At 47.3% G+C, this 24,720-nt stretch overlaps 1 protein-coding gene across 4 annotated transcripts in view; it reads right to left on the minus strand.

Annotated features, from left to right (window-relative positions):
- Positions 1–24,720, minus strand: part of LOC100651674 — a 256,328-nt gene that overhangs the window by 207,127 nt on the left and 24,481 nt on the right. For all 4 annotated transcript variants that reach the window (XR_002307646.2, XM_020862719.2, XM_020862720.2 and 1 more), the window contains exon 2: positions 7,999–8,169. Coding sequence is in view for 3 of the 4 variants with exons in the window: in XM_020862719.2 (XP_020718378.2) it covers positions 7,999–8,162 (164 nt within the window). In the remaining variant the exon portion in view is untranslated. The remainder of the gene's footprint in view (positions 1–7,998; positions 8,170–24,720) is intronic.

A 24,720-nucleotide genomic window follows, 5' to 3' on the forward strand; every position in this document is an offset into this window, starting at 1 on the left:
AACGGGACCCAGTCGAGAGAGCGTACCGGTTTCTAATCTTTGAAAAAGATTAGGCAGCGGAGAAACAAGCCGAGATCTGTCGGATGGCAACTGCCAATCGGAATATCTCGATCGGCCATTATAATTCAAATGGGTCCATTAAATGTATTCACGCGCTATTAGAGCCAGCGCGGATTTTCTCGCCTCTCACGGCCCGTTTTCTCGCGATTGGCCTCGGCAAGGATGTCGGGCGACGAAGTGCACCATATCGATCCTCGCCTTAACGCCGTTTCCATTAGGTTAACGACCCTATCGCCTGATAAACTATTCACCATGCGAATAATTGCGATGCGATTCCGTACGTTGCTTCGGCTATCGTCTACCAGCCGTTTCAACAGTAACTACCAACCGAAGATGGAGAGTCATAAATTCGCGTTCCTGCACCACGATGTCGGACACGAGGCCTCCATCAACGCCTCGTTGCGATTCTCGTAATTTCTCATCGACGCTTGACGTATAGCTATCGGCGTTAACGACACGGTTCCAATGACGTTAATAAAAAGACCGACTACACTATTACAACGGTAGCCATTAAGCGAGAAGCAATCTGTCGACCAGCTGAATAGCTCAATTGGTCGGGCCGGTTGTCCGACAAATAGATGATTTTCATTTAGAATCTACTTTGACTCTTTAGATCGCTCCAATGTCTTCTATCCGAACTTTCAACGATCCAACATTCACTCGACGATTGATAGATACTGCTAAGCGAGATTCGCCCTAAGAGACAGAGCTGTGACACGCCAACAGCTTGGTCGAAAGTCGGACGCCGAGTGGACAGAGGTTCCAGCAGCGAGCAGCACGGAGGGTTGAAACAAATCCAGCTGGTGTTACCCCGTAACCGCAGAGTGGCGCCCGCTAACGGAGACGCCTGGAAACATCAGGCGTCCCGGCGTCCATGGTTCCCCGGATTGCCACCAGATCGAGATACGACTTCGCTTCTAATCGTGACACGGGGTATATATCGCGCGCCGATAAAACAGGATCGTCGATCCAGCTGTAAGTGTACGATCGATTCAATTATGCTAATCACAGTAAAATAAGTTGCACAACGATTACCATGTCGGAGATCTCAATACCGACAACTTGTTGCGAATAAATCTTCTTGCTTTTTCATTGCGATCGATCCCGTTCCGTGATAACGTTGGGAAAAGTACACGACACGAGTTCTATGAGAAACCGCGCTTATGTGAATCTAAATAAATTTACAGCGCCGTCAACACTTGCTCCCGGCATCGAGAGCGATAGAAAGACGGTGGAAACACGGGCAAAACGAGTAAAGTGTCATCGATATCGTTCCGTCTGCGACAAGAAGAGTATCGGGACCACCGTGAATGACACGAATCTACGCGGCGACAAGTGCATACAATGGTATCCTGACCGGATATACGGCGAGGAACGAGGAGCATAGAGAGAGAGAAACGTTCTCTTTAACCAGCAGCCACTTCAACCAACTTAACCATCGCTGACTCGTTATAGCATAACGGTTCGACAGTCGACAAAGGTGCGAGATCGCCCCAATCGAAGCGACGTCCTCGATTATCACGCGTTCACAGCTTTATAAAGGCCCGAAAAGCGCGACAGAGGGTGTGCGATGAGTGAACCAGAGCAGAACAGGACGAAGGCGGAAAAAAGAATACAGAAGGGGTGAAATCGGCGACCCTGTCGATTCGAAGAGATTTGAGGCTCGTAACGAGGGTGCAGAGGATCAGGGGGCATCTGTCAAACAGTGTCTTTGAAAATAAAAAAAATGCAGTCTCAAAGGTTCCGAGCACGCGCAGTATCGCAGTTTCCGATCCTCTATTTTCTCATCCCTCTAGCCCCTTGATTCCCTTTTAAATACTCGGGAATGGTGTGGGCGACGATTAAAATTTGAAAATTACACGAATACTCGCAATATTTTTCACTCGCACGACCCGATAGTCGATTAAAGGGAGAATATTTTTGTCCGGTACGGCGAGGCAATTATTTAGAACCAACGAATCGATCTATCAAGTGAAATACACGCGAAACCGGCAAATATTACGCGAGTCAAATTAGTCGAGTGGAAGAGAGCAACAGTGTTCAAAATCGAAATACGTGGCTTGGTTATAACACCCATCAAAGTCGAGCCGTGCGAGTGACAATCGAACGACACGCACCGACATACGAAAAATACAAAAAGAGACGCGCGTGGAAACGGTGCGCCGAGTGGTTTACCTGCAATGCTATTTTTGCGACAGGTACGCAACCAGTGCGTAAGCGCGGCGAAAAAAAGAAAGCGGACGGGGTTCGTCAGAGGAACATTATATACGTGGCTTGGCACCCCTTTTGCCACTCGCGAACACAATGAGCGGCTTTGTTGAAAATTTCTGCGGGCTTTTGACCCCGGTTTTCCGCGTTCACCCACCCTACCTCTCACCATTTTCGCCCATGCATTTCGTTCCCCAATACCCTACCGATCGGCTCATACGCCACTGAGTTCCCATAGGAAGATTCCCGTTCCCCATTCGACGCCGATCCCGTGAAATCCGGCTCATTAAATCGCTTGACGTATTTCGAGATGGCACGTTCGCACGCGCTTCCAGCTCCTATCAAAGGCAACGCTCTCTGCTCTTCTTCTACCAGCCTCACGATGCGCTTGCACGCGTCGAAAAATCAAATCCTCACCCTCTCAAAGCCCCGTTACGATAATGAATATATTAAATGTAAACAGATTAGGAACGACTTCTCGGTAAAATTCTTTCGCGCCCCACGATCCCTTCTCGTCTCTCGAGTATTAGATCATCCGTTAAAGGCAAGAAACGAGTAGCTGGACAATCGATAACGACGAGATAAATTATTCAAAAAGAATCATTACGACCAGCTGAAATTATTTATAAAACAGAGACCGGCCGTGGTAGTCGCTTTATCGCCGCTAATGAGCCCGTAAGCCCTCGAGGAGACAAGTAAATCGTTGATGCAATTATGGTATCGGGTCTTGTGAAAAACAAATCTCGTTAAAAGTAAGCAGGGAAAGTGGAGTCTATTAGGAGCGAGTGCAAGATACAGGTATCATCCAAGAGAACACCGAACAGATAAACGCAATGACCATGGGGGTCGGACTCATATACAAGCGAACAAAGATCAGATACAAACAAAGAGACTCTTTCCACATTAACCTTACGTAACGAGCAAAGCTCACGACCGAATGCGTTCGCGAGTTAGATCGATACTGCCAGATAGATATAGCATCGTTTTGATTCCAGTTGTGTCCATGGTGGTTGCTTTCGCTGCTCGCCGCGCTTTTCTCTTTATATGTTTTCGCTTTCTCGGCTTACGTCCAGGCAGCACGGCGTCCGAATGAGCGCACTCGAAAAAATGAATACGCGCGTGCTGTGGATTCTCGGACAGAACGAACGAAGCTTTGATCCTTTGACGGACGAGAAGAACGCTTTGCGGACTCGACGGCAAAAAGGCGAGTTTAGGTTCCATCCCACTTGTCACAGTAAATAGTAATAAATGTTGCCTTCGTATCGCTTCATTGACGAACCGGCCGACGAACTTTTTCCAACCGAGGCGTTCTCGAGCGAAACAGTCGACCCGAACGCGCACTGTCTGTGAATCAAAAGCCGTATGGAAACGTTTTCCATCGGGTTGCCAGTTTCCCCCGATATGAATCGAACTTCCAACTATCCTCTTCCAAGCGTCTGTTCGTCTTTGGCAAGTTAATGCGAAATCGATGTTATCGATATTTGGTAATTAAATCTTCTCTCTATCGATGTAAAATCGCAAATTACCTCGGAATGACATAACATTTTTGTAATAATTGGTTCTATAACGAGGTAAATTTTCAGAGTTAAAACGTCCCTTTTGCGCCATCTGCACCTCTATACGACGTTCCTATGTACGACGAGTCGTAACAGAGTATCTCACCGACACCGACAAAGCACGGACGGAATTTAACGATTCGCATCGACAATTCTTCGTTCAATGAAACGCAGGCGAATACATGGCACTCGCCAAGCCGAGACTGGGCTTCCATTGCTCATTGGAACTATGCTAAATACCATCTAACGAATACATACGGGTAGCTCTCTTTGATACAAAGCTTCTCTGCTTTATATAAAGCGGCGGCGAACTATTTGCCCTGTGGTCCACAGAATTTCAGCCTATGATGAAAGATCTAATGAACCTTTGCTTGTTTCGCACAGCGTACACGCTGCTCGGCCAGGGGATCGGTTGCTGCGTCCACGGTCCGTCGCTAATTAATTAACATTCTCTCGGAAAAATTCGCACGGTTGCGTACATTTTGGATAATTGACTCATTTTCGCGAATATCGCGCTTCAAACTTCTCCACGTTGCTCGTTCGATCCACGTTCTACGATGAAAATGCAAAAGCGTATGCTTTCAACCGGCCATACGGTCGTTCTCATCGTATTAGTACTCGATCAGAATTCGTAAAAAAAAAAGAAGAAAAAAAGAAAAACGAAGAAAACCAAAGAGGGATAAGGGAAAAACGCTCGTCGAGCGTTGCCATCCCCAACGAGCACATGGAACGCGTCTTCTCACAGGCAGACGCGTGAGACTCACAACCGCGGGAATTCGGTAACCGATCGCCGAGAGAGGTAATTAGCCCAAACCAATGAAATTAAAACGATCCTACTCCGGCGCGTTTGCGAGCTTTTTATCCATCGGATAACTACGCCCGCTACTACAGCCCAGTCCAGGTAGACCGACCGTCAATGTACTTGTGCGGTAAATGGCACATAAAACGAGTCTGGTGCGCGTCACCAGACGCGTGGATGCCTCCTCTTTTCTGACTCTCGTCTCTTTCCTCAACTTGTTCCTTTTACAATGGCAAAGAGATGCTGTAACGGGGGACACGTTCCGACAGTCGAGCAGATTCGAATCTCTAATTAATAGAATGCAGATTTATCCGTGTATTAAAGTCGTGCGAGATACGTACCGAAATCACATAGATGCGCCTGTAAGCCGCTTACGACCACTTGTACAACGACGGAAACCACTTTTCGAGATAAGTTGTAGATCTCTAATCTCTTGGTCTTTCTCTTTCCGGCCTCCCATCCGTACCGTTCCGTGCCCCTCTCCCACTGCCTCTTTCTCTCGTTAAACCACCAGCCCCGGATTAGGACCCTCTGCCGTTCGTCGAATATTCGTACAAGGATCGTGCCGAGTTTCGAGTTGTTACCAACTTTTTGCGAATCTACTGCTGCTAAATTCGCAGAAGGAAATAATACCGCGCGTTAATTAACAGACGGCGCTGTTTAATCGACGTAGTGACTCTCGTTTTCATGTCAGAGGCATAATTAGTGGAAGGGAGGAAAATATATTTACACGTTGGCATTCGACAAGCTTTTCGACAAGTACGTGGCGATACTTCTCGCGTTTTAATAACGGATTAATATATGTATCAGCGAGGACACAAAGGTGCCGTCGGCGTTAGTTGGCCAGAGGAAGAGAGCAGAGTAAACTCGCGGAAATACGAAGAGGGGATTTGATTTTCAACCCGTGGAAAGAAACTCTAGCCGTTACGTAATTAATTTGGCGGTGCTGCGAGACTCGTTAAAAATTTGAACTGCCAGCCAATCATCGCCAACAGCGCGATACGAAAACACGGAATTTACTGAATTGGATTTTCTACCCTACGTTTCTTTCGTATCGTTTTACCCAAATTAATCGTATGCGAGCCACACGCGTGCCAAATCGTTCGATCGTGTTTCCGTTTAAACTTTGAGCGTGATCGGAACGAAAGTGTACGACACCCGACAACTTCGTTAGAATGGCACGCGTACCTATCTTTCGCGAATTTGTTTTACAATTCGCGAAATGAAGATCGAACGACGAAACCAATTCCCGCGATACGAAAGGACACGATACTTAAACGAGCGAAAAGACGCGGAATGGAGCCCACGAGAGGATATCTCGGATGCATACGCGCCGAAAACGCGCATCTGCTCACAGGATATGGGACGTCTGGGAAATGAATTCGCTCCTTGCTCGGTGGATATGGTACTCCGTTAAGCCTTCTACGTGGCTGGAATGCATCACGAAACAGAAGTGCACGGTGAGTGGCTCGCAACGTGCGCTATACATTTTATGACTCTATCGGAACCACGATGTCAGGCCGCCACCGCGTCGCGGAATAACTAGTCTGACTGGACGCAGCCAGTTTTCTCATCCCACTGCCATGTTCTTCGATACCTGAACAGGAATAACGTTCCCCTTAATAATCCGCATTAGTTAACAAGCTACTAAAAGCAGCACAATTAAAACAACGAACGCAGCCCGCTCGAGTATCCTCGGTGCAATCGGACTTGCTAATCTTCTAAAGGCAGAAATAACGATCGAATGGAGAACGAACGATAGTCGTTTATGTACGGTAGAGTTAATACGATGGTGCAAGGAGGAGGCGGTAAAGAACCCCGCAAATCCGTGTACCGAGTGAATTCAACGTGTGGTCGAAGTAGATTGGTCGAAGAGATCGGTAAAGTGGCCGGTGGTCTCGTGTTTCGTGAACTTTAATCAGACGGACCAAACTCCTCTGTGTTTCACTGCTACGCCGTACTTAATGGAGCCTGCCTATCCTGGCCCTAGTCGATGCCCGATATAGCCGGAAATCCGCGCAAAATCCCCCTAAACCGCAAGATAAAGTTGTATGCTCTATCGGGAGGGACGATGAACAACCACGTCACTTTGCGAGCCACGACCCGAAGCATCCCTATACCTTCGATTTCGATTCATTCGTGGTCTAAGAATGCTTCGCGGACCCTTCCATTTCTACTATCGATTCGTTACCAATTATTCCTTTCCTATAGAAGAGATCCGAATCTCGAAGGTTCTAAGGCGGGGAAATTGTAAAAGCGTGATCTAACGCTTCCACAATTGTACGCCTAATGTAATTGAACCAGACACGCAGTTACCAGATATATCCCAGGTTTGTAGAAACTACACGAAATACTATATATTGCCGAGAACATCTTGAAATTGGTGGAGAGTACGCCGAATGACCGGTACCTCGGTAAACTTTGATCAGTCGGGACCGAACTCTGCGCGCGTCTAATCCCACTAACTTAATGGCATCGTCTCTCTCTCTTTGCTGGTATTCGACGCGAATACCAACTCAAGCCCGAATGTCGTATCGTCAACTAGAAGTACATGTTGCGTCGGAAACTGATACGAGCTTCGCGGACCGCCAACAACCGTTCTATTCATCGTCAGAGTTCAGATATTTGGGATGAGTTATTACGAGCAAGTTGCAGGGCAGACCTATCATTCTACGGAATGCTCGTATCGCGTGAATTGAGTCGGCGATTCCGAAAAAGATCGCGGTCGTTTCTTTTCGAATTTAGGACAGCGAGTTTAAAAGCGTAGCAAGGTCGATCGAATTATATCGGCGTAGATACGAAGCGGACGAAAATAGTGGCAAGAGGAACGATTTATTGAACGAAGATACAAGGAATTAGTAAATTATAAGCTACTGCGATAAAAAAGCCGTAAATTCTAACGACGCGGCAGCGGTCGATGATTACCGCGAGACCATTAGAAGGCAACAGTCGTGTAAGGGTCGTAAAGCGGTAGCCACAGATCATTCAGTGACGCGACTTTGCACGAGACAGATCGACAACTTAATCAAAGTGGATCACTCTATTCTTATTTGGTTCTCTATTCAATATGGATTTACGCGATTTAAAATTTTTATCGTGGTCTTTCCGTCGAAGATACGAAGATCTTTCGATATTAATACAGGAGTTAAACGATGTATTTTCGTAATATAATTGTCGCCAAATTTTATTATATAGAGTATAATTACTCTTTAAACACGATGTACAATGCAATTTGCGAGCGTCACTTTATCGTCGACACCCTCATTCTCATTTTCGCCGATGGTCTGGGGTTTCAGAGCGTGGCGGGAGATATATTTTTCGATCGAACGAAACGGGAAAACACGACACAGTCTATCGAGAACATAATTTACTTACTTTTGTTGATTATTGTTTGCGGTGGGCATGGGGGTCGGCACCCTCGGCGGCGGAACTGGTATCGCTTTTCTTCTTCCTCCACCTGTTTGATGTATGGTCGGAGTAACGCGTCCGGTCGGTGCTATCCGGCCAGCCGTTCGAGGTCTCTCTGTCCGTACTTCCATATCGTTTCTGGAAATAATACAAAATGTCGCGTTGTCAAGCCTGCAGAGATAAAACTTCAGGGATTCTTCTTTCTATTTTTTCTTTTTTTTTTTTCGTCTTTTTTCCGTCGGCTGATTTCCACGTGTGTACCCCTCGTCCTCTATACTGTCTGTACGGTGCACGTAGAGAAAAAGAAAGGAACGATCCAGAAATTGCGACGAGGAAACGAGTCACGTAAAAGGCAGTCGACAAAAAAAACGAAATTATTACGAGACGCATTAGTAACCGGGACACAAAAGTGCCATTTTCTCTTGTGCTCGCAAGGCCAGGCAGACATCACAGAGATTGCCGGTGAAGTTCGAAAGAGCGATTCCGAAAGTCGCGTGCACAGCGTGCGGAGTACACAGAAGAGAGGCCCGTAAAAAGGAGACGGAAAAATCACGGGGACCGAGCGCGCGAGACAGGAACCGAATCCCTCGCTTTTCCGTGCGCTTTGTTCGTCACGTGCTTTCGCGAAATCCTATTCGACCTTTAAACGTTTTAATTATTTCCGAAACAATTTCCTCCGATATGCGGCTGCGGCCAAACAATACGCTGGTCTGCCTCGCGTGCTCGAATTTTTTTATTTTACATCGCGAGCATACGTGCAAAACCGTATCGCCACTTTCATAATCGCCGCTTTATTTAAACGTATCATTAATTCTCCGTTATTCTTCCAACCCTTGTGTTCCCACCTACACGAATCCGCGGCAACAATGTGGCCTGTCCAATTATTTTTACAACTGCACAGGGTAAAAACAGCCGTGCGGGTTAAGCGAAACACGAATACCAAGCGGACGTGTGTTCCTAATTAAGCGCATGCCCTCGCTAATTTACCTCGATAAAAACGATAGAATCTAGTCTGGTGCTGGTACTCGAGCGTATCCCCGAGACGGTCGTCTGTTCGTGTGCGAATGCGTCGAACGCGTTGCATAGGACGCGCGTACGTGCACGTAGCATTTGCGTAACGGAATTTCAATTAATGATCTGCGTACGTCAGACTGCCGCGAGCCATTTCAATGAGCGCTTTCAACGTAGCCTGCCACCAAAGTGACGCCCGCGGTCTCTCCCCTTACCCCTCTCCCGTGCTGGTTTTCTCCGTTTTCCGCCATTCCCCCCACCCCCTTCCCCTTACGTTCGTGTAACCTCGCCACCCTTAATTCGGTTCCAATCTTTCTTCTTTCTCTACCACACGATTGACTGCGTCGCCAGTGTTCCCGTGATTCGCGTCGTAGTCTCGACGTTTGTATCGCGTTCGAGGTCGAAGGGTAACGTTTCACGCAGAGAAGTCGGTACTTCCGCTGTAAGAAAAAAAAAAAAAAGAGAGAAGTCAATCCCGAATTTCCATTCGACACACGGAAACTCGCGGGAGCAGGAGCCTTCAGTTGCACGACTCGTACGAGGAAACCAATTGAAGAAAGGACGACGTTCGAAGGTACTCGCGAACCTTCTCAAGCGTGACTCGAAATCACGGAGCATCAAAAGATCCTCGAGAGGAAAAGACGAGCAAGAAAAAGGGTTAAAGTTGCGCGCTGCGCACTTCCGAAGCCCCTCGGTGCAAAAAGTCGTGAATGCGTTCGGGAAAACATAATGTATAGCGAAGAGAAGCGGCAGGCACAACGTTGAAGATGAGTCGAAAAAGGCAACTCCTTCAGGAAGCAAGCGGCGTGACGGATACTTGTACCCTCTCGTGGGATCCATTCTTCGAAATTCGTCGGTTCCGCAATCTGGCCGCTCTACCGGAAGAAGTGCGAGCTTCGTGAACTTCCGTGGAGCTCTTTCAACGGGATGCATATATCGTTAAGAAGGCGGAAGACACGAGAAAGACGATCATTCGTTTTGCGATAACAATTCTAGAAGCTGATCGAAAAATGGAGCAATTAAATATTAATCGTTCAAATTAGTGCTACGGCGAGTAACCTGCTTGTAACAGGAGAACGAAAGGAAGCGAACTTCCTGCTACGAGCAGGATATTCCATTAACCATCGAGATGTAATTTCTTCGACACGTGCCACCACTTGGATTCTAGCGATTCGTCGATCGTCTTCCGCTCGTCACGCGGATAAATCGTATTCGAAAGCGCAGCGAAAATAATTCAATTGGCACGCGCATAAATCACGCGGAAAGGAAGACGCAAACAGGTGTGTCCGTTCAGCTGGAGACCTTCGTTCCCCGCGCGCCTCGACGTTGGTACAATCGCAGTATCGACTCTCTGTAGCGACAATTCAACTGTCAGGACAATCGAATCAACGAAGGCTCCGATGCGCGATACCTCCGCGACACGCTTCGATGAACTGTACCGTACGCGTGCACAATGAGCTCATTAAGCCTGAATGCGATTCAATTATGCGAGCCAATCAATGTAAATTCTCATCTGGACGTCTTCGAAATGATCCTGCGTTCTGACGAAACGCTCGTGGAGTATACACGTACGTGGTGTTAACCGTGAGGAACCGCGAATCAAAGGACAAAAGATGATCCGCGAAAATGACGACGGCCGATATCGACTTTCAATGGAGACCAGTCGGTCCCAAGTCGAGATTATCGTTTTTAATCACCGACCCACCGCAACCCCTCTTGTTCTTGTGCAGCGTTCTCGACGCATCGCCTCGTTCGATGCCTCGTTTCACCCGTCTAACTCGACCGAACGACCTGTCGAAAGAGGAGAACGAGCAACAACCCCTTTCGCGTTCCCAACAACGAAACGTTTCGGCGTAAACAGAAACAGGATATCCCGCGAAAGAAGCCTCGCAGCGATCCGCGAGGCTCACCCTTCTTGATACCCATCGGGGGGGAGGACACAATCGATGCGAGAAAAGGACACGGTTCGCGTAATCTCTCGAGCGTAGTGCAACATTGTTGTCACGGATGCTTTGCTCTCTCACAAAGAATAGAGATGGAGCAGCAGAATGCTGTTGGGTACGATCATTATTTCTCGATGTATAGCGTAGCGAGTCGGGAACTCCGGGAAGACAATGCACGTAGGCAAGTTGGTTAAAATATGCAGCCCCCGGCGTGCGTGGATTCGCGCGTTTTGCGTGTCTACGTGTATCAACGAACGCCCGAGCACGTCTAGAAGGGGGTGAGGGTGAGAGGAGACGGAAAGCGGAGTCGCGAGGCTCGTATGTATTCGCGAATAAACGCGAACGCGTACACGACGTCGTGTACACAGGTGGAAAGAAAAAAAAAATCCTGTCGCTGGTCGACACGGCGAGACGAGGGCTCGATGAGGGAGAGAAGGTCAGAGGAAAAGAAAGAAGGGCTGGAAGCGAGAAAGGGAGGCGAAAACAAACTCCTGCCACGGTAGAGCTGCGCACAATGAAGGCATCTGCTTAGCAAATTGCGAAAAATAATCACGTTTACCCGGGATTCGAGTATGCGAACAGAGGCATCTCGAAAGCTGTCGTATCCGTATAACACAATAACACCTACTCGAGAGTCGACAAATGCGTCGAGAGAGAGAAAGGCAGAGAGAAGTCCAAGCTACCCCTAGATACAAGGCTATAAGGGAAAATACACTTGTTGAAAATACACGGGACGCGGGAAGAAAGAGAGAAAAAATAAAGCGACGTATTTCTACCAGCATACGGACGAAAACAATGTATCGCATTGCCAAGGTACGAAAGTTGGTGCTGTTGAATCCAGCCGGGCTCGTGATGCCCCAGACGCGTCCTCCCTCTTACGACGAAGCCAGGATCTCTTTCTCGCCACCTGGCTCCTCGCTCGCGAGGCGATGAATACACGCCACCTGGTCGACGATATCGCGTTTTCTTCCCAACCTCGCGACACGATCGCTTCTGAATCCATTTCCGCGGCAGTAATTATTTTTACGGTATATTAAGTCGGCGAGAAAGTTGCGCGTTATTGAAATTATGGAAATCGTGCAGCTTGTATTCATGGTTTCACGCTTCCGCTCACACAGCCTCCGCACGCACAGAGCACACCGCTCCGGGACGAATCCACCAACACGTATTACTATCTATCCTTGTAATTTCATGAAATATTCCGTGTTCAGCCGTATCCTCGTTCCAGTCTTTTACACATCCCGCCAATCCTGTTATCCTGATTCGCGTATCGAACCTTTTCATTCAAGTCTTCCAGCCTCGTCGCGTTACTCTCACACCTGGTGCGCGATGCATTCTAAAATCCATCTAGTCTATTATCTCCGCTCCATCGTGTACACCGCGTCGACGAGATTTATTCGTATTTCGCCATATTTCTCGTACAATGGCCAACACACAACACCGAATCGATCGATTAATTCCGCTCAATGGAACAGTAACGAAGCGATCGGTGTCACGCGTCAAGCTGTTCGCACCATTTGTTACAACCGCGATCGCGTGAATGATTCTCTAAGCGGAATCCAGGAAGACGTCGGACAGAGAAAAAATATTTCCTTGTCCGCGAGCTCGTTACCGAGCCATCTGAAAATTTATCGACGCTATTTACACTGCTACAACATCGAGGATCTGTCGATTCCTATTAATCATCGACGCAGCGGTACACAGCTCTGTGCAACGGTTCAACTAAAACGCATACAGGAGTTTCTCATCTCGTGACGTGGTCAGCACATGTGGCTAGTCCCGTTCTGTTCTCATGGCAATCCCGTATCGAAAATATCACGTGCTCCATACACTGCTGCGACTGACCCTCTCTCTGTGTTCTTCCAACGATCGCATTCTAGCGCATGGCGGATCGTGATCGCCGCGAATCATGACAGAATTAGTATATCCTGAGTAGATCCTAATAGTAAAGTTTTCAAATTGATGGGACTCGGAAAATGTACGCATTTCGACGATACATTTTAGGTAAGAATAGAAAGAAATCTCGTGGAATACCAGTGATATCGAAATAACGTCCGCGCGTTTCCAACGTTTACAGTGGTATGATATAGCGTATAAATTTGTACAAAAAGGTCAAACGATGAACGTCGATCAAAACGTTATTTGCTCGGGCTGGAAAATTCGTGGCAATCATTTAAATTAACATGAGTTTCGGAATAATTTGACCGATGTTTTGGGAACAGGGCAAACAAACTGTGACAATATTTGCACGCAAACGTGATTTAGTCGATGTTTGTTTAGATGTATAAACGATCTATGTATCACTTTCATGAGGATGGAGAAGGGTAGGCGGACTTTATAAATCCGGGACAAATTAGTTTATCTTTGTGTCGGTGTTTAGCAGACACTAAAAAGCAGCCGGGCCACCCAGATGCGAAAGGTTGCGCTAAAAATACAGCTCGTTTCTCATCGCGACACCCTTGCGCCTCGTGCTCCTTCGTTCGCCGGTCGTTTTTAAAATCACGCCACGGTTCGAACCGCGAAACGAATTTTTCGGACGGATGTTATATAAAACTGCCCCCGCTCCGCGTCATGGAAAAACGAGCGTTTCGACGCCCGTCCGGCTGATATTTTTTCCCAGTGAAAGACAATACCGTTGTCGATTAATTTTCAATAAATTTGCCTGTTCCGGTGCTGGCAAAACGATGAATTCTAAAATCGGTTGTCGGTGCATTTTTTACGGGGAATAGTCGGCGCACGCAGTAAACCGTCTGACGAGAGAAAGAGAGAATTCATGTTTACCCTGCGATGCGTTTCGTTCGCATCGACGAAAGGTCCACACGCTAACGATGGAAAAAACAAGGTAAAGAAGTAATTTACCGGCAACCAGGAAAAATTTGCCGGCATGCGTTCGCTACTCGTGCATTTTTTAGAAGGGAATTTTTTCGCCAACCACTCGGCTGCAGACAGTGCGCGTTAGACTATAGCAGTTCGAAACGCTCGCACAGAGAAAGCACCGGCCACGCTCATAAAACAACAGCCAGGCTAGATTTCGACGTCGTCGAATAAACATTTTAATAAACGCCCGACCGACCAGCGGCAACCTGCAGAAAAAAAAAAAAGGAGAATTCTCCGCTGAACATGCCCCAACTATCTCGATGCCCCTAATACCGTGCGCGAAAGCGAGATTTCCATCTTTTTATTCGTATCGGTACGAAGGTCGCTGCGATTAATTTCGTCCCTTGACGGCACGCGATATTTTACCCTCGTTCCAAGAAGAAAAAGTCTAACTTAAAGCTCGATCGCATGCACTCGTAACGCACCGTCGTATCGCGTTCCTCTCATCTCGTATACGATACGACACGCACAACTGTGTTTCGTCACAGATGTTCGCACGCTGATACGTTATCCGTTCTAAACGCGGTTCGAAATCCTCTCGTTCATCGATCAAGATCTCATTCTTTTTCACTAACGTTTGTTCAAATCAAACAGCCATATTGGCTCTCGTCCGTCGGCACGAATGTCGCCAAGTATCCAATACGCGGTCATGATTGATGTTGTTTGTCGTCGGAGCAGGGGAGTACGCGGAACCGCTTGAATCACTTAATCCTCGGTATCGAGGATTCTATCTGTCGGAAAGCAAGAGACAAAAGAACGAAATCGATCGTTGAACCGTACGAAGCACGGACCTATAGATTTTACAGCCGTAGAACGTACGGAGATACGATAAGTGGGACATATGGCAGGCAAATACGAGTGCAGCAAAAACAAATAGGTGTCTCTTCCCTAGCCCCTGACGATCTTTCAGTCCCCCTTTAACGACGCGGTCGCAGTACACGCGACAATGCCGGGGTTAATGAAAGACGTAGGTGCTAGTTATGGATGCCATAACTCAGCTGATGGGGCGCCGTAACACCGCCAAAATCAGCCTCTGTACTCTCAGTCACGGCCTATCCATCCCCCTATATATGTGTGTACGCGTGTATGACTTCTGACTCACAGCCTGTGGGGGTCCATCGGGGTGCGAAAAATAGAGGACGGGGGTGGCCGGGTACAAAAGCAAGGAGGCATTTCCCCGATAGACGAGCGCAAGCGAAATTGCTAATCGCATACACTGCTACGCCCGTGGGCATTCATTCGTTCAAATAATGAAAAATGGCGCGCCGGCCAACCCGATAGGAATACCGTTTCGTGTTCTGTCGCGTGTCGATCACGATTGTTCCGAGGCTGTCATGCGCGTTTCTCTTTGCTCGCGCGAATCGCCGTTTCGATTACCAAAAACTTGTCACCTACCGCCCTTAATCTCTCCCACCTTCGGCTCTTGCCACTCACTTTGCCTCGACCCCTTTGCGACGTGTCTTGGGGTCGCGCAATTAATCTGCATTCATGAAAAACGGACTGCCCTTGGCATTTAGAAGCCGCTCGGAATATATAGTGTGTATATATATATATATCGGTATATATCATGGGGAAGATGGGGACGACTGGCAACGACTAGCAGCGAGCATCTTAATTTAATTAATTAACGAGATGCCGGAAGTAGCCAGGTTTCTTCTTCAACTTCTTCTTTGTTATATTCGTCTCCGCGTGCCTCCCTTCAAGGAGTCTCGCTGCAATTCCTGCTAATGAAGACCCACGCGTTCTAAAGCGCAAACAATAAACAGTACCACTTAACTCAAAGCACGCAACAGACACCAGGCCGTTTTTCCTTCTTCACCACCTTCCCTCTACGGTATTCGCTTGAACCATCTTGCAAAAGGAGCTCCCCTTCCCTTCACGCGCGCCTGTTACCGCTCGGCTAGACTACTGAATCTAGCCTGAAAACAGGATACACGCGACACGCTTCCGTCGTTTTTCCGTTTCGCCTACCTTTTATAATATTTTCCCTCTACCCTTTTTCCCCTTTTTCACGCCGGCGCCCCTCCTACTAGCTAAAACACCGCGCTTTTCGACTCAGTCTGTTTTGCTCGCGAATGTTGCTGCTCGCTATGCCGTCGTCTTTGCCAGTCTAAGAATTAGCGATGCTCGCTTAACCATCTGCCACGACTATCACGAGTCGCGTTTCTTCCGGCTTGTCGGGCACGTTCTGTTTAAAAGCTCGACTTAATTAGAAAGCGCGCATACGAACGTGCGAGTATCTTTTTAAGTTATCTTCTCTTCCAGTGAAACGCGTTACGCGCCATGCTTGTCGCTTTCGCGTTTGAAAACCAACCAACCGGTGAGAATGGAATCAAAAAAGCTTCGAACCGATGCCATCCAGGGAATAACGAATCAGTCACGACACAGAATACCAATCCGCGACTATTTCTCGCTTGTCAAAATGCTGGGGAACGTCGGGATTAAAAAGGACAGACCGATGAGCAGTAAGAGAAACAAGCCTTTGATCGCTCTCAACAGGTTCCAGACAGATCATGAATCTCTTTGTGTCAAAAATGTCTAATCGCATTTCAGTCAGCCTTTGACCATCGAACGATTCGACCCAATCCTGCCATCGTTTCTGGTGCATGTGCTATGCTGAGATCGTTTGCTCCTCTGCTCGATTACTTTTTTCGTTTTCGGTCGTGGATCACCGGCCAAGTCGAATCGTTTCTTTCGGTTCTCTATTGCTAATCGACGTGTCGTAATTGATGTATTATTCTAAAATTTGATTGCCGCTCTGCGTCTTTCATATCTCTCTGGACGCATATAAATTTGGGTATTGGAATATTTAAGAAACGAAGGATTAACGGTAAGAGTTCCAAAGGTAGCCTTAATCCTAGTACTTTTTTCTAATGCCTGACTTTCGTCTCCTTTTCGTTACAGAAAACATGACGTGTTGATCTAGCCGAAACTGCGACTTACGAGGGACGTCGGCCACAAAATGGTCCACCGTATTTTACATCGTAACATCGAATATCGATCGGTACAGAGTCACTAAGCCTCCTTTAACCGGCGCTGTCCATGGAGATCAGAATGCTACAGAGCTCCGCGTTGCATTTAATCACGACGTCGCCCATTACCTCATCGCATTATGACTCTATCGTCGCAGACCGTGCGGAGCATGAACCGCGTATGCTCACGCACGGTTCGCCCTGCTCCAACGCACACGCAAACACGGCCTTGTGCTCGCACGAGTCTTCACAAACGGGTCGCATAAATTTAGCGAGACGCGCGTCTCGTCTTTCCGGCGTCATAGGAACTGCGGCATCATAACCCACGGCGTTTATTAAGATATAAATTGAAGATAATTGAAGATAATTTAATCGCGACCGTTTTTTCCTCGCGATCCATTTGCGCGTCGCATAAAATACATTTCTTCCGTTTGAGAACGTTCGCAGCTTCCTGACCGGGATCTCATATTTTTTGGAAAAATATTTTTATATGACCCGTCAATAACGTTGAAACCGTTTTTATTAGACTTTAGACCTTTATGTCACGTGCAACGCTATAACGATTCGAATGTTTGAATATTTAACGATCTACATTTATAAAGCGTCGAAAATCGTAACTGAAATCGAGGTAACAGATCTGAAATAATAGATTTTCCGGGTCATCCGAATCGATTTCCTTAAATTACACGCGTCAAAATAGACAATTCAAAATAAGCAGAAGCCTCAATCAGATTTTTCAGTCGTAACGGTAAAACGGGGCCGACGAAGAACAACATCCAAATAATCGGCGATATTCTGCATCCAGACTAATATCGTTCCAGAATTAGACACGCTCCAAGGGATTCCCGTGCAGAAATCTGTCCGGCCATCTGGCAGGTATTATTAGATAGATGCAGCAAAAGCATCCCGTAGCTAATCAAGGGTATTTACTATTTGATTAACCAATAACAGAGGCGACAGCGATATATAGGTGCGGCTACTCATCGATTCCAGACACCCTCTCCCTCGGTCGCGCAATTCTCGCGGACACGTCTGTCGCGTACTTTGGTCGTCCAGTCGTTTGGATATTCCCGATCGTTTGAAAGATCGACATTCGAACGACGAACTGGAAAGTCATACGCGACGCGAATGGGAAATCACTGGCGGGGATTATCTAGGAAAAGCAAACGAACGCACGAGCAAGACGTTGAAATGTAACCGGCGATTGGCGAACCTACGAGTGTACCACGATTATTTTCCTTCGTTAGATATTAACTCCGAAATAATCCGGGATAAGTGGAAAATATCTCTTTTATTCCCCCGCACTGACTGAAAAGTAATAAAACTGGATTACCCGGCGAGTCCTCGCGGAGCCCTTCCCAGGTCGAATCTCGTCCCTTTCAGAAGCGGGAAAATGGATTTTATGGTTGCGAGGGGGGTGCAAGAACGGCTGACTCGCTGACTGACTGACTGATATCGAACCTTCCATCGGTCGGTTCGAGTTCTTATACACAGCCGCCAGTCCGAACCGAAGTAATAATAAACAGTTTATCTGTCTGTCGAGTCTAAGCGGATTATCGGCGCTCCCCCATCCTGTAACGGGTAACGCGAGACGAACGATACGCAAGACACGACCCTTATCTATTATCATCGTCCTTCTTCGCATCGGTCGACTCCTTTCCTCTGCTTCTTCCGCTTTTAATCTCTCCCTACCCTCTGTCCCCTTTTCTCGGTACGTGTCAGCTGCCAGCGAATATATGCGTCACGCAGCCACCATACGCACGATTTCTGAATATTCATAGGCGACGCTTCGTCACCCTGACGCTTCCCTCGCGTAATCAATGCCCCAATCCTTTCGATTTATCGGACCGATTCAAAGTAACCGCAAGAATGAATAGACTCTTGCATCGTGTCAACCAGCCGATTCTCCTTCTCGACCAAGAGACTCGATAAAAAAGTTGGCGATGCATGTTGCTCGATACCGCGTTTCGAACAGCGAATTAAGCGCGAAGAAAGTCGACTGTATGGCAATTACCAAGGAGAGAAAAAGCTAGGGATCAGCAGACGGAAAATGGGGAGCGTGAGCATCGCGTCGGGTGGAAATTCACGATTAAAATCCCAACGGTAGCATTACCGGGTGAAAATGGGTAGAGGAACGTGGTTCGAGGGTGCTGGTGGACTCATGTGTTCGAACGTTGGTCGCGTTTAAACCTCGATCTGCATTTAAATTGGCCTCCATGCCGATTCACGCGCCTCTATACATTGCCATGTTTTCCTACGTTACGAGTTCGACCATTTTATTGTCGTTTCAACCCTTTCCGGTTAGGTTACCGTCCTAAGCCCTCCATTACCTTCGATTCCCTGCCCATTTCCTTGGGCTTAATTAATTATTCATTTATTCGCGGATCTCTTTTAACTAGTCGCCGGAGAGGACGAAAGTCGAGCGTACGCGTTCCATCAATTATATTTTAACGAGAATGGGCTATAAACGGCAGACTGTAACGATGAAAAAAGGAGAAGTTAGGAAACATAATTTTAACGAGGAAATCAGCCGTGCGAATCTCTCGCAAATTAACAACAAAGGGGCTAATAAAATGAATAATCGGTGCTTAACATAATGAACCAACGAAATTGCATAATTAATTTCCTACCCCGAAAACAGAGGCGAGCGTGTGCGTACATGTGCGGACAGAGAGAATTCAGTGTGTCCTGATGGTGATAGAAAATCCAGTGTCTGGCGCTATCCGAAACAGAGTTTCGCCAATGGACGGTTAGCAACAGAGATTTCCAGATTTGTTTTGCCTGAACGTCTCTTTTCCATCCACAAAGGAAAAGGTTCCTGACTGGCTTGACGTTCAAGGATGTCGTTCAACGTTGTCAAAGCTTGCTACTACATCGACTGAATTAATAAATTCAGATCGTCGTCTATGAAACGAACCTCGACGATATCTATCCTGGCCTATTTTTACTTCCTCGAGACTCTTCAGTCTAGATGAAATACATCGTACAAGGCTGCTAACATTCAAATAAAACGAACGTTAAAAGGGTCTAACTTCAGACGTAGAGTCGTGATCATGGAAATTAAACGAGATGGTCTCTCTTCAACTCGAATAGCCGGGTAAATTACTCGACATTTTTTCAAAGCATCCTCGTTAACCTACTTGCAGCACGCAAGTTGTTGGTATAAAATATACAATCTTCTGTAAAAGAAAAAAGAATCCAGACTCCGCCTGAAAGATCCAAATAACGACGCGAAGAAAAATAATGCCACTCGTTTCTCAAGACTCTCTCTCATTCTCTCTCTATCTATCTATCTCTTTCTCTTTATCTCTGGTGGGGATTGATTATCACGAGCCAAGAAGCGTTAATATTGCTCTCATCTGACGAGAAGCATTTGGCTGGACATCGAGTGATGAACAAGGGCTGAAAAGCACGAAGAGGAAGCCGAACAAGGTGACGAGAACTTAAGTCGTGTGATGGAGACTCCGAAGGAGTAGCGGGGGCCTGATGATTACAGAGATCAAAGCAAGCAATCACTAGACAACGAGAGGAGACTGCTGAAACGAGGGTGGAACTATGTGGTGCGGTTGAAATTTGTGACAGTGCCTCCTCGTGAGCTTTGCTGTTCTACCCCTATCTCTCTGTCTCCCTGTGCTTACACCTGCGTATCTCAGCTCTCTCGTATCTCTGCCGGTCACTAAACATTATCCTGAATTAGCACGGAACTGGTAGCCGGCGACTCGTCATCAGAGAACCGTCCGTTGTTACACAGTCAGCGTTGGTATCGTCGTCTCCCGTATGCTTACACAGAGACACTCCCTTCGACGCGATTCAAGTACATCCTTGAGACGCTACGTAACTGCACCGAGAGTTCTTCCGCACCTCTTTTCGCTTCCTTCCTTTCCTCTAGTTCGCGTCTCGTCTTTCGACTGTGATCCACATTCTACTCGCCTTATGCTCGGCTTAACGTTTTCGTCGAATATCGCGCAACGGGATTCAACACCGGAAAGGCCGCGTCGACGCCTATATAGCGACTCTTACGTCAAGGCCATGTAAATCTTGAAAGGAAGAAACTCGAGTCTTAGCGTGCCTCGTACATAGAAAAATTGCTAAGTTTCACGAACGAAAGTAAAAGAGTCGTCGTTGAATGTAGCGTTGCGAAAAGTTTCGCGCCCTTTCGCGCGGCGCGACTGTTTCCAGATAAAATCTTGTTTGCGACGGTATTTAGTAGAAAGGACGGGTAACGAGGTAAAATCATAAAAGGACGAGGGAAGAACGAGCCGGTAGGGCAATGTATTACGACCAACTTTCGCGACGTTTTAATTGGCCGAAAGTATGGGCCGAGACGGTTCCTTGCCCGATCCAGCAGGTAAAGAGAGTTACGATTTCAAATATCTCGCGACGCTGCAGTCCCGTGTCTGATCAAAGCCGAACGGAATAAGCGTCTTCTCGGGTTTCCTTCGAGAAAATATTCACAAAGAAGAAACGAAGATAACGAAGTACACGAGAGACGCGAGAAACTTAGAGGATGGAAAAGAGGTACGAGAGCCGGAAAATAGCCAGAAAATAAGAGAGAAAGAAAATATGGACTGCCGGTAGGCCAACGGTAGAAATCGTCGGTAGGCGAAAATCTTGAAACATAACGAATACTTAGAAAGAGCGAAAGATAAATTCCGAAAATGTTCCAAGGAAAATCTTAGAGAACCTTCCTTCCATTCGATAAACCATCTGCACGTGTTAATCCTCTCTTCTCCTAACTATAGCATATATATTGAACTCAAATTTTTAATATAGAATTCCAAAGTTGTATTACACTCGCGCTGATTTCCCCAGACGTCATTTGCCCTTAGAGGAAAACGCGGTTTCGCGGCCGGCGTTGAAAAAACGCATTGGTACGTGTGGGGATTTAAGAACCGTCGCAAACGATCCTCCACTTTGCCGACTGAATAAATCTCCCTGATACACATATACACGCATACGTATACATATCGCGATTTCCAACAGGAAAGTAAGATCTTCGTCAACTTTCGAATCAGCCTGTCTTCCATTATATCACTGTCGTGTCTTACTCCCGTGTAGAGAATCAAACTTATCACGCGCCCCGTCTATATTTATAGCGTGGTATTTCTCTCTGCCGCGGTGGAAAGAATCGCGATAAATAACCAGGCCAACAAAGGGAACACCGAATTAGTAAGACGACCAGAACGGACTCCACGTCGCGCGACTATGCCAGCCTGTATTTCAAAAGTAAGATCCTTAGCGTTGTCAAGTGCGACAGGGGGTGGACCGTCTACAGAAATTACGGGGTTTGATGGAGGCATGTATAACATTCCCGCGTACGCGATCCTGCCGCACGTTTTATCTGCGTGTCGGTGTGCATCGTGCGAGCGTGTAGCTGCTCGTACCCACGGTATACAGAAGCGTAGCTCAACGTACCTACGCACAGGTTTATAAGCGCGCGAAACACGACGTTAGCATTAACTCATGCCTCGTTAAATCGTGCCGCTAACGTGCTCCGCAGAAACGATGCAAGCGAACGGGGAATGCTAAGGAAACACGTGGCATAGTAGCAAGGGGCGTAGAATTGATCCGAACAGTACGCGGGGATTTTAAGGGGGATAAAGTCGAGTTGATCGGCTCGTTCCCGCGAATCACGCGAATATAACGTCGTCGTAACGATAGACGCGCGGGCAACGACGACGTACGTCGTACGTCACCAACGGGGTGTACGCACTTCGCGTCTTTACACCTAAGCAAAATTACGCTTGTCGCGTCATCTCGTCGTTCGCTGATCTCTGTCGTTTGTTGCAGAGAAAGAGAAACAAATCACCGTTGTCGATCCTCGTAGATGTAAAAAGTACGACGGTCCGGTAACGGCGGCATCGTTACGATTACACCTCGTCGTTCCAATATCTACGCGCCAGCTACAAAGTAGTCTTTATTGCCACTAAAATGGCACGATATTCTCGCATCCTCCTCGGCCTTATGGCCCAATAAATTCCTCGGTATCGGCTGTCGCATACGGAACGTCGTGCCTTCGTTATCGTCGCGGGATGTCCAACTGTTTGAAATTTACGACCCCCCGTGTGTTCGTCGTGTATTTCCTAGCGGGTCTAGCGAGAAATTCGAAATTCAGCGCCGTTCGAATGAATCATCGCGAACGACCACGGTGATAAAATAAGGAACGCGGAGGGGCATCGATTGAAGGATTCGAAGGCTCGTGTAGGACGTAAAGGGACGTAAAGGGACGTAACACCGTGTCGATAGGAGCGACGACTTCGAACCCTGTGGATCGCGAACACTGACAAAGCGCGGCAACCCCTGTGGGAGCTCCTTGTTGGTTGTTGCAGCAACGAACAAATATGAAATATTGATGACTAGAGTTGCAGCTAGGTAACGTCACTCCGTTCATTTGCCGGCGATGACGACTTCGACGTATCGTCGCATAAATATGCACCGCTACCGTCACGATCGTATTCCCGACGCGCCGCGCGACGATCATCGGCTCGCGCGCGCGATAACGTTCCGTGCACGCTCCATATGTCCGACAGTCGAACGTGATCGAATTTCAAATTCATCGAAATGTTTTGAATACGCGGCTGGAATGATTCGCGGGCGATCAACGAAAAAAAGAATGGGATCGGTGGAGCCGAATCGGCCGCATTGATTGGTCGGATTACGCTAGTCCATACGCGATTCTCAATCGAAGTAACGACACTAACGACGTGCCATTATTTCGGCATCGTTTCGCTGGTGCGCGTTTCGACTGCGGTTTTGGCAGAATCGAATATCCTGCGAACTAGCTGAAATCGTTGCTCGTACGATACATACGGAGAAACGGATATTCGAACGGTGGAAATTCGAGGAAACGTAGACGATATCTATGTTCGTGAAACTTTGTACGTATACAACCTACGCATGTATATAAATCGTTGCTCTAAACGGAAGCAATTTTTTAAAAAGCTACAAGAAAAACGCACGCTCCGACGGCCGCGATTATTTCGATCCAATTGACAAAGTGCTCTCGACCACTCTATAAGTTGGCGCTGATTTTCTCTCGATCGCCGAGCAACTCGTTAAGGCGTCTGTCAAGAAAGAAAAATGAAAAATAACGACGCCGCCATCAACGAGTGCAACGTCGACGTCGGCGAAGGCGACGAAAACGAGGAGAACGGTACTAATTAAGTGAGACGAAAACGGTTGAAAAACTTGACGGTAGAGGAGTCGCTGGTGAATCGTTAAGCTGCATTTAAGTCCTCCTCTCGACCGTACGCCATCCCCTTAGCTAATTGTTATTCGCGAAACATCCACGATGTTGTCTGCTCTGTTGATCGGCTTGCGAATAATAATCGCTCGAGGTGTATTTTATTTCTCCATAGCGAACTCGCGCTCTCGTCCAAACGCGTCCGATGCAAGTCGTAACGTTCGCTTGAACGTACGCTTTTGTGGTTGAAAACAGAAATTTCAATAATGAAATTACATTCCCATTAATTCCTCGCATATAACGCGCTACAAGTTAACGCTCCGTCCAGTCACACGTAAACGTTCGTTCGTTTATATCTCAATTACTGCAATCCCTGCATCGCTTTGATTCTCGCGAAATTTTTGCTGTATCGACAGCTTTATCAGACCAATAGGATGCTCCGGTTGCGCCGAATTTATTCAGCGATAATGCACGCCAGGTTTTCGCATAATAAAACTTTGAAGGAAGATCCATTGTCTGCCGGCCCCCAGCCAAACTTTCCGGATTAGGCGTAAGAAGAAGCTGCACAGAGAATAGGAAGCTTGTCAGAGCGCGGAAGTTTACCGTGGTGAAAAGACAAAATGCAGCCATTGGAATAGTCACGTCTGGCCCGGTTCCTTCTCTGTATACACTAACAACTACCTGCTACGGAGAAATTACGATT

This window comes from Bombus terrestris, chromosome 4, assembly GCF_910591885.1.
Source record: "Bombus terrestris chromosome 4, iyBomTerr1.2, whole genome shotgun sequence".
Taxonomy (NCBI): domain Eukaryota; kingdom Metazoa; phylum Arthropoda; class Insecta; order Hymenoptera; family Apidae; genus Bombus; species Bombus terrestris.